We start from the raw sequence: 10,563 nt of genomic DNA on the forward strand, positions 1-10,563 counted from the left end.
TGGCTTTTCAAAGCTAGAAGGATAGGATGGGGGATTATAGGGGTAAGGTTGGTGTTGTTCTGGGTAGTGGACGTATTGGGGGTAGTTCAGGGGAGGTCTTGGTGGTGGCACATATGGCACTTGAAATGAAGCTTCCTCACGTGGCTCTGAGAAGGAGTGCAGCACTTGTTCGATAGTGCTTCGCATTTCAAAGTAGCGCTCAGGTTTGACTTTCTTTATTAGAGGGACAAAACTGAGCGCCAGTATAGTATCATAAAAAAGCATCCACCTTTTCAGACATGTTTTTCAACATTTCAAGTAGGCGCTCACTTATGTCAGGTTGCGATAGAGGTGGTCGCCTCCGTGGCACTTTGGCTGGCAGAGCAATGTGTGCAGGAGCAGAGGAGGGCCCAGGGATAGCCTCTGCAGATTGCTCATCTGGGTTGGTTTCCCACAGATTCGAGGAGCTTTGGATTTGTGACAAATCCTCTGGGCCTTCTTCCAAACTAATCTGGGCTTGGTCCTCTGGTTGTGCCTCCAGTTGGTCATCCATCACATCTTGTTCCTCCCAACTAGCTTCTGTCCTGTTAAGAAAATAAAGAGTGTAACTTAACTAGGCATAATCAAAGTTAAGAGGTTTGCAGATACATAGATGATATAGATGAAAACTTACTCCCTCATCTCCACAATGGGTTGCAGAAAATCTAAGTCCTTGGCAAACATATAGGGTACCCTAGGCGCTGCCCCCGAGCCACTCCTTGCTTCTTTGAGATGGCGTATATATTTGCGGTAAGCATCACGCATGCTGCGCCACCTTGTCTGTAAGTAATGCACTGAAAAAAATAAAAATAAAATTAATTTTATTTATGTCTGCTTTTAGGTACCTAGCAACAGGAAATTCGTTTGGAAGTTTGCACTTTGAATTTAAGGTTGGAAAATCAACTATTAGTGGCATTGTTCATGAAACCTGCCTAGTCATATGGGAAGAACTGAAGGATTTGGTTATGAAGAAGCCAAACAAACAAGAATGGTTGCAGGTAGCAGAGCTATTCTGGCAGCGTTGCAACTTCCCCAACTGTCTGGGAGCCATTGATGGGAAGCACATCCGCATCCTCAAGCCTCCAGCTAGTGGTAGCCAATATTTTAATTATAAGAAATATTTTTCGTTGGTATTAATGGCAGTGGCAGACGCAAATTATACATTTCTTTATATTGATGTGGGTTCTTATGGCAGCAGCTCGGATTCTAGTGTATTTTCACATTCCTCATTTGGCCGCATGCTGCGTGAGAATACACTAGACTTGCCCAGTCATTCTCCCCTGCCCGGAACAACAGATCCTTCCCTCCCACATGTATTTGTAGGAGATGAAGCGTTTGCACTTGCACAGCACATGCTCAGGCCTTTTTCTAGTCGCTCTTTGACAACAGAAAAAAAGAGTGTTCAATTATAGGCTCACTAGGGCACGACGAGTAGTTGAATGTGCATTTGGGATACTATGCAATAAGTGGAGATTCATGCATACTTCAATAAATCTGAGTATTGACCATGCTATCAGTGCTGTTAAAGCAGCCTGTGCACTGCACAACTATGTGCGTGAACGTGACGGATATCTATTTGAGGATTCCCTGAGCCATAACATGGAGGCGGCACAGTGAAATGTTACTAGGGGCACCACTAGTGGTACACATATTCGTGGTGAATTTCAAAGCTTCTTTATGTCGCCAGCTGGGGAGGTGCCTTGGCAGATGAATTCTATCTAATCAGAAAAAGTGTGTATTGGTTTGCATTATATTATCAGGGCCTTGACAAAGTTAAGTGTGCTGTAACAAATAATGCTTTTTTCATAATTTTGGTTTAGTTAAATAAAAATAATGTTGTTAACATTTGCATTGTATATTCTTTTGCTAGCCTAAGCGAATCTTAGCTTAGTAGTTAATTTAGGTACCCCTCCGTCGCTGTCTGACGCCGTTATGTGCACAGTGTTGAGGGCATGTGGCCTGGTATGGATTTGTGGGCAAACACACGCTGTTGTTTATTATAATATTAGCATAAAAATGGCCAACATAACTAAACAATAGGACAGCATCTACAGGTAGTGAAAGGGAATAAAAAACTTACATTTGGCAGCCTGAACTTGGGATGAGCACATGCTCCACTCTGGCAAGATGATTCTGGCAATTTCCAGCCATGCATGTTTTTTCACAACGTTGTCCTTATATTTAGGATGCCGGGTGTCATAAATCATCGGTTTATCCCTCACAAGTCTGATCAGCTCCTCACAATCCACGGATTCCTTCGCCTTTGCTGAAACTTTTCTACCCCTTTTGGCCATGCTTGCTCCGGTCACCACACCAAAACAGACAGGGGAGGAACTGGAAGAGGGGGAGGTGTAGGAGGAGGGGAGATCATTTCTGTTCACAACGCAACACAGCTGCGAATCAGGTGCGTGCCCATAGAAGATAATGGCCTTCTAATTCGCACCGCAATGACCAGAAAACGCACACGTTTTTTGTGCAATGCGCAGTGCGAATGCATCGCACATATGTGAACCAGCCTCATTCAAATGAACCTAGTTTAAAATGTCCTGCAAATTGGATGCGTTGTAAGCCGCATCTAATTCGCATAGGTGTGAACCCGGGCTTAATGGCTACTGTTAGGGGTGTCTCCATGTTAGACTATGGGGGAGATTTACTAAAACTGGAGCACTCAGAATCTAGTGCAGATGGTCATGGTAGCCAATCAGCTTCTAAGCTTCTAACTTCAGCTTGTTCAAAAAAGCTTTGGCAATAAACCATGGAAGCTGATTTTGCACCCCCCTTGTGTCCATGCACAAATAGGCATTACCAGGTGTTTAGAGGCATATCCAGCGCATCCAGGAACAGCAGCATTTTGGCAGAAAAAACACTCGATGCTTGTAAATGCATCTAATTACACATTAGCGCAAGGCTGCAAGGAGGAAAGACATTTAGGAGAGATGGCCAAACTTACAAGGGGGGATTTACGGAAACTGGTGCAGTCAGAATATGGTGCAGCTGTGCATGGTAGCCCATCAGCTTCTAATTTCAACTAGTTCAATTAAAGCTGGGTACACATTATGAGAAAATTAGAAGAAAAATTCTGTATGAGGCACGATCCTTCAATTTTTTGTATAGGGTGTACACAACTATCGACATCCCATTCAGACTTTGCAAACGAAAATTACCAAAGGGACTAGCTCCAAAATTTTTCTCGTATGTGAACAGAACAAACTATTTTTTTTTAATGTGTACTGTTTTCGTCCGAGAAAAATCATATACGAAAGGCTGCACATGATCAGAAACAATAAACAACCAAAAAAAGCCTTTGTCGTACGAGAATTTCCGTATATTATTTTCTTCCTCAGTTTCGACTTGCTGTGAAACGAGGAAAACCGGATGATAATTCGCCCAATTTTCTTATAGTGTGTATCCAGCTTTAATCTAGAAGTTAAGTGGTTTCTATGCAGAATTGCACCATAGTTTGCACTCTCCAGTTTTAGTAAATAATCTCCACAGTTTGCATGAAGCCCTATAGTCTAATGGTTCTCAACCTCAGTCCTTAAGTACCCCCAACAGGCCATGTTTGCAGGTTTTCCTTTATCTTGCACAGGTGCTTTAAATCAGAGTCAATGGATTGGTATTTTGGACAGCTATTTTATCTAAGAGAAATTCCCAAAACATTGCCTGTTGGGGGTACTTGAGGAATGAGGTTGAGAACCACTGCTGTAGCCCATGGTTTCAGGCAGAAAAAAACATAATATCACAACACGAAGTAAACAAATATTTGCTTTGGTTTATAACATGTATTCTCGCTGATAATTCATTATTGTAAGCTGGATAATTATGTTTGCCATCAAAAATTGTCCTATTCACACGTCTGTTTACACTTTAGCAAACTGTAGATAACAGTTAAATCCTTGTGTTCTTTCACATGGTACTGATTTATGAACATCGCATATTCCTGGCAGAAAGTTCCTGTGTGAAAACATGAGGATGTGCAGTATAGTATGTGCATGTGTATATGTGTGTGTGTGTGTGTGTGTGTGTGTATATATATATTGTAATAGTGAGAGTCCCTGTCGCTATAAAAATGGGGTTAAAGTGGACATAGGGTATGCACATTTGCTTGAGGCAAGGCTTCAGAGCATAAATGTGGACTGGAGAAAACTGCTTTTGCAGCTTTCTCCAGGTTTTGAGATCCACCAGCAGATTGACTGGTCAGGTGTGTGTTGGGCTATTTGTAGACACCTGACCATAGTTCTGGGCTCCACCCTCCCGAGGAGTCCAGGCAAGCAAGGGAGAAGTGTGCATGTCTGCACAGGTCTGTCAGAGTAGACAGAGGGTTCAAGCCTATGGGCTGGAAAAGGAAGCTGGAAAAGAGTGCTGAGGTACTGGGTGTACAGGAAATCTGTTATAGAGCCGAGAGGGCTGAAGCATAAGTTTGAGCAGCAGTGCTGCTAAAGAGAGCCAGGTGGCTTGGTATTTCTGATTGAACTTACATTGTTGCTGTGGAAAGCTGAAACCCCTGTGTGGGCAACACTTCTGTTATCGGACATTTTCTTTCTTTAATAAAAGTGGGCCGACAAGCCCTTAAAACTGCGTATCTGGCGTGGACTCGGCTCACTGGTAAGCTCTACCTTTAAGCTAAACCAACCCCCGATGTTACAATATATATATATATATATATATATATACACACACACACATTGGGGACGGAAAGTATTCAGACCCCCTTACATTTTTCACTCTTTGTTATATTGCAGCCATTTGCTAAAATCATTTAAGTTCATTTTTTTCCTCATTAATGTACACACGGCACCCCATATTGACAGAAAAACACAGAATTGTTGACATTTTTGCAGATTTATTAAAAAAGAAAAACTGAAATATCACATGGTCCTAAGTATTCAGACCCTTTGCTGTGACACTCATATATTTAACTCAGGTGCTGTCCATTTCTTCTGATCATCCTTGAGATGGTTCTACACCTTCATTTGAGTCCAGCTGTGTTTGATTATACTAATTGGACTTGATTAGGAAAGCCACACACCTGTCTATATAAGACCTTACAGCTCACAGTGCATGTCAGAGCAAATGAGAATCATGAGGTCAAAGGAACTGCATGAAGTGCTCAGAGACAGAATTATGGCAAGGCACAGATCTGGCCAAGGTTACAAAAAAATTCTGCTGCACTTAAGGTTCCTAAGAGCACAGTGGCCTCCATAATCCTTAAATGGAAGATGTTTGGGAAGACCAGAACCCTTCCTAGAGATGGCCGTCCGGCCAAACTGAGCTATCGGGGGAGAAGAGCCTTGGTGAGAGAGGTAAAGAAGAACCCAAAAATCCTTGTGGCTGAGCTCCAGAGATGCAGTCGGGAGATGGGAGAAAGTTGCAGAAAGTCAACCATCACTGCAGCCCTCCACCAATCGGGGCTTTATGGCAGAGTGGCCTGACGGAAGCCTCTCCTCAGTGCAAGACACATAAAAGACTGCATGGTGTTTGCTAAAAAACACCTTAAGGACTCCAAGATGGTGAGAAATAAGATTCTCTGGTCTGATGAGACCAAGACAGAACTTTTTGGCCTTAATTCTAAGCGGTATGTGTGGAGAAAACCAGGCACTGCTCATCACCTGTCCAATACAGTCCCAACAATGAAGCATGGTGGCGGCAGTATCATGCTGTGGGGGTGTTTTTCAGCTGCAGGGACAGGACGACTGGTTGCAATCGAGGGAAATATGAATGCGGCCAAGTACAGGGATATCCTGGACGAAAACCTTCTCCAGAGTGCTCAGGACCTCAGACTGGGCCAAAGGTTTACCTTCCAACAAGACAATGACCCTAAGCACACAGCTAAAATAACGAAGGAGTGGCTTCACAACAACTCCATGACTGTTCTTGAATCGCCCAGCCAGAGCCCTGACTTAAACCCAAATGAGCATCTCTGGAGAGACCTAAAAATGGCTGTCCACCAACGTTTACCATCCAACCTGACAGAACTGGAGAGGATCTGCAAGGAGGAATGGCAGAGGATCCCCAAATCCAGGTGTGAAAAACTTGTATCTTTCCCAAAAAGACTCATGGCTGTATTAGATCAAAAGGGTGCTTCTACTAAATACTGAGCAAAGGGTCTGAATACTTAGGACCATGTGATATTTCAGTTTTTCTTTTTTAATAAATCTGCAAAAATGTCAACAATTCTGTGTTTTTCTGTCAATATGGGGTTCTGTGTGTACATTAATGAGGAAAAAAATGAACTTAAATGATTTTAGCAAATGGCTGCAATATAATAAAGAGTGAAAAATTTAAGGGGGTCTGAATACTTTCCGTCCCCACTGGACTTGGCGTACTGCTTCCGGAGCAAAATGGAGTTGGGCTAAGTGATGCTCGACCATTCACAAGAAATGTTGTATTTTATAAATGAATACAAGACTTCCTCTGATTGCCTGAGGTAGATATCATGACATCATCTGCCCACCTCTTCACCTCAGCCAATCAGAGGAAGCCTTATATTCATTCATAAAATACAAAGCTGCCTGTGAATGGCCTAGCAGCGCTCGGCCAACTCGATTTTGTTCATGGAATGGCAAATGAAGTTCCTGTTGTGCTGCCAGAACACATCGCTGAGGCTGCATTCAGTTTATACAGAGGGCGCATATATTAGTGAAGGAAAGTATTTGTTTGTACCAACTTAGTCCAAACAAACTATTTAATGTTCAGTGAAACCTGAAGTAAAGCTAGTTTCGCACTTATGCCCCGTACACACGGTCGGATTTTCCGACGGAAAATGTGTGATAGGACCTTGTTGTGGGAAATTCCGACCGTGTGTGGGCTCCATCACACATTTTCCATCGGATTTTCCGACACACAAAGTTTGAGAGCAGGCTATAACATTTTCCGATAACAAAATCCGTTGTCGGAATTTCCGATCGTGTGTACACAAATCCGACGCAAAAAGTGCCACGCATGCTCAGAATAAATAAAGAGATGAAAGCTATTGGCTACTGCCCCGTTTATAGTCCTGACGTACGTGTTTTACGTCACCGCGTACAGAATGATCGGATTTTCCGACAACTTTGTGTGACCGTGTGTATGCAAGACAAATTTGAGCCAACATCCGTCGGAAAAAATCCTAGGATTTTGTTGTCGGAATGTCCGATCAATGTCTGACCGTGTGTACGGGGCATAAGCGTCTCATGAACATGTATTTTTGCATTCATTTTTTGGCACGTTTTTGTGTTATGTGCATATGGCAGCTTTAACTGTGTGCTTTTACCATATTATCAGCAGAGGTAGCAAGCAAAGAGCATACTCTGCAAACCTAGAACTGGGGGGCAAAGACTCGATGCCCTGAGCTCACAGGAGGTGGGTTGAACTTCCAAGCACCATTCAACTTGGAAGAAAAATGGCAGGGAGCTGAAGCTGTAAGTCTGCGGGGGACACCACCAGCAATCAGGTGAGTATAGCAGCTGGAGCTGTTTTTTTTTATTAAAAGGTATAATTAAACTTTAAAGCATATCTATACCCAAACCTTATTTATCATTCTGCGTTGAGAAGTAAATGGATAAATTCCCTGTTAGGTTTTTCTTTTTTTGCCATCTGTGTCTCTGTCATTTTTAATGAAAGGTCCACTTTAAAGCCCTCTTACTAAATTCACTCTTGTAATGATGAAGACACAAAATGCCTCTGATCATGGAGTGGTTAATTTGTTTACATTTAACAACAACATATATAGACCAACTTGAATTTACCTATTAAAACATATATTCTTTATTTGTACAAATAAAACCACATAAAGGCAAGAAAAATATATTTCTTAAAGTTAGATTCTGATAACTAAAGATATATAGATGCCCCTATAGCACAATCTCCCTTCCCTCAACACCAAAATCTATTATACATATAGCTTAACCAGTTTTTAAAGCCCATAACTGGGCTATAGCATTCGATGCTGCAGATGGAATCCTCAATAGTTGGAGTTTTGAGGATTCCATCTGCAACAGTGAATGCTATAGCCCAGACAGTGAGGTACTGGATAGTAAGGCAAGGCTAGCATTATAATACAGGCTGAGGTGAGTACAACCAGTCAGCGAGCTAACGAATGAGGAGGGTTGTTGGACAAGAGGTGCAAGAGAAGCCCCCTCTTCAGAACCATCTCCATCGGATACATGATAGTGAGATTTCTCTTGATTTCTACATTGTCTCTGGGGATGGGCATTGAGATGACATCTTACTATTGGGAACACAGGCAGCAATAAAAAAAACAGAGATTCTAACCTCTTACCATCTAAAACTAAATTAACAGCTCTGCCTGGGGTTACACTTTAAAGGTTCAATTAGGTGACACAAAAGTTAGATCACCTCAACACGCATACAAAATTGTATGATCCCCACTTGTCCGTTTCCATGTTCATACAATTTTTTATGTGTGTTGAGGTAACATTGATTTTACGAAATGTGTTTGGACGTGGCCTCAGACGTTCCTAAAGAGAGAGCGAGCGCGCTGTATTGGAGTCAGTGTATAGCAGCTGCATCCGCACATACATCCCAGATAGCAAGCAATTGATCTGCAAGTTTGAAAATTACTTTCTAAGCTATTGCTAGACTTGCCAGGCTTTACAAGTTTGTTGCACAATTGCAGCAAGTTCGCATTACTTGACTTCAGATCCAATTTCTTTGCAAACATTCGGCAAGTCTGCTGCAAGTTTTGGTTCTGTTATTCTGTGCAATAGTCATCCCCCCACAGGGACCACTGTGACTTGCAGAGCTCTTGCTGTAGACTCACCACTGCAACCACTGCAAGTTTGCAAGGCAAACTTGAGCGGAATCATGTCGGAAAAGCCGTCATATCTTTTTCCGACGAGAAATCCGCTCGTGTGTACGCAGCATAAGTGTTCATGTGAAGTCAAAGTCTGTCAATATTTATCAACAAATTCAGCCTAACAAATATATCCAAAGTGATAATGTGCCAAAGTTTGTTTGATTTTGCTTCAAGAATGGGATGGGAAGTCCCCATACCGATACAGGCGCCTGATGATGGGGCCCTGCGTGGCTCCAAAACATTGCTCTCTTCTGCTGTGATGTGACCATTCAGTATAGTGTTGGACCCTTTTATAGGGTTCCCTGGTGTGCTGGTGACATATCTCTTCCCAGATAGCAAGGATAACTTGCCACATATTTGTGGCAGTGTTAAATTGTAAGTCTTGTTAACTTGTTGCACATTGCTCATGTACATACCACCCACCTCCATACACTCCGCACCCCTCTTGTATATACCACCCACCTCCATACACTCCGCACCCCTCTCATGTACATACCACCCACCACCATACACTCCGCACCCCTCTCATGTACATACCACCCACCTCCATACACTCCGCACCCCTCTTGTATATACCACCCACCTCCATACACTCCGCACCCCTCTCATGTACATACCACCCACCTCCATACACTCCGCACCCCTCTTGTATATACCTCCCACCTCCATACACTTCACACCCCTCTCATGTACATACCACCCACCTCCATACACTCCGCACCCCTCTCATGTACATACCACCCACCGCCATACACTCCGCACCCCTCTCATGTACATACCACCCACCTCCATACACTCCGCACCCCTCTCATGTACATACCACCCACCTCCATACACTCCGCACCCCTCTCATGTACATACCACCCACCTCCATACACTCCGCACCCCTCTCATGTACATACCACCCACCTCCATACACTCCGCACCCCTCTCATGTACATACCACCCACCTCCATACACTCAGCACCCCTTTTGGTTTCTTTAGTGAGATATCAGAGGTCTAAACGGACCCCTGAAGTCTCACTATTGAGACAGAGAAAGGGACCGAGGAAACACATTCCCCAGTTCCTTTCTCTGTAACCTCAGCTGCACTGTAGATGAATGAACAGGAGACAGAGGCTCCTGTTAATTCATAAACTAAAGCATAGTAAACACAGTTTACTGTGCGTCAGTTATGAATGAACACAGTAAGTGATCAGTACCGATCACTCACTGTGTTCTTTTAGTAAAGATTGGGGCTGGTAAATGACATTTACCAGCCCCTTCTTCCGCCTCCATCCTGAATATCAGCGGGAGAGCAGAGGAGGGAGGTCGGCAGTGCTGTGGGGGGGGCATACCGTTATTTTTTATCGCTTGAATTATTTTTCCCATTATGGGCGTGAGTGGGGCCTCATGTCCAAGTTTAGCCTAAGGCCTCACAAAGCCTAGAGCCGCCTCTGCGTAAGACACAGGCTGTGTTAAGCAGAACCTTCCCCTAGATAGCCCGCACCATGTTTTTGCACAGAAATAATAACAATTTGAGATCAAATACATATTTGTGTGTGTAGAATTAAATATTTATTTGATATTACTTATGTGTTTTTCCTCTGTATTCCAAAGGCTGTTTAGGTACACAGGCAGTCATCCTGGCGATTGGTGCAGGCTCATCTGAGATGTCGAATCTAAGTACTAAGGCTTTTAAAAACATAAATAGTACAGCACTAAGTAAAACTAGACTAAATCACTAAGGATTAATAAATGTATGAATT

General features: G+C 43.1%; 1 protein-coding gene across 1 annotated transcript; it reads right to left on the reverse strand.

Moving 5' to 3' along the window:
• Nucleotides 1-250: 250 nt before the first annotated feature.
• On the reverse strand, nucleotides 251-2,479 carry LOC141127851 (uncharacterized). Its single transcript, XM_073614696.1, has 3 exons — nucleotides 2,099-2,479; nucleotides 653-812; nucleotides 251-563 (listed from the first exon to the last, which is right to left on the reverse strand). Exons 1-3 carry the CDS (start codon nucleotides 2,310-2,312, stop codon nucleotides 251-253), a joined length of 687 nt encoding a protein of 228 aa, XP_073470797.1. The 5' UTR covers nucleotides 2,313-2,479.
• Between the last annotated feature and the right edge of the window lie 8,084 nt (nucleotides 2,480-10,563).

This window comes from Aquarana catesbeiana, linkage group LG01, assembly GCF_042186555.1.
Source record: "Aquarana catesbeiana isolate 2022-GZ linkage group LG01, ASM4218655v1, whole genome shotgun sequence".
Classification (NCBI taxonomy): Eukaryota; Metazoa; Chordata; class Amphibia; order Anura; family Ranidae; genus Aquarana; species Aquarana catesbeiana.

Excerpts from the sequence above, each read along its gene's own strand:
- LOC141127851 (XM_073614696.1), bottom strand. The coding sequence starts at position 2,312 with ATGGCCAAAAGGGGTAGAAAAGTTTCAGCAAAGGCGAAGGAATCCGTG. Across the intron at positions 813-2,098 it reads CCAAGTTCAGGCTGCCAAAT|TGCATTACTTACAGACAAGG; the intron begins GTAAGTTTTTTA and ends TATTTTTTTCAG. Across the intron at positions 564-652 it reads CCCATTGTGGAGATGAGGGA|GACAGAAGCTAGTTGGGAGG; the intron begins GTAAGTTTTCAT and ends TTTTCTTAACAG.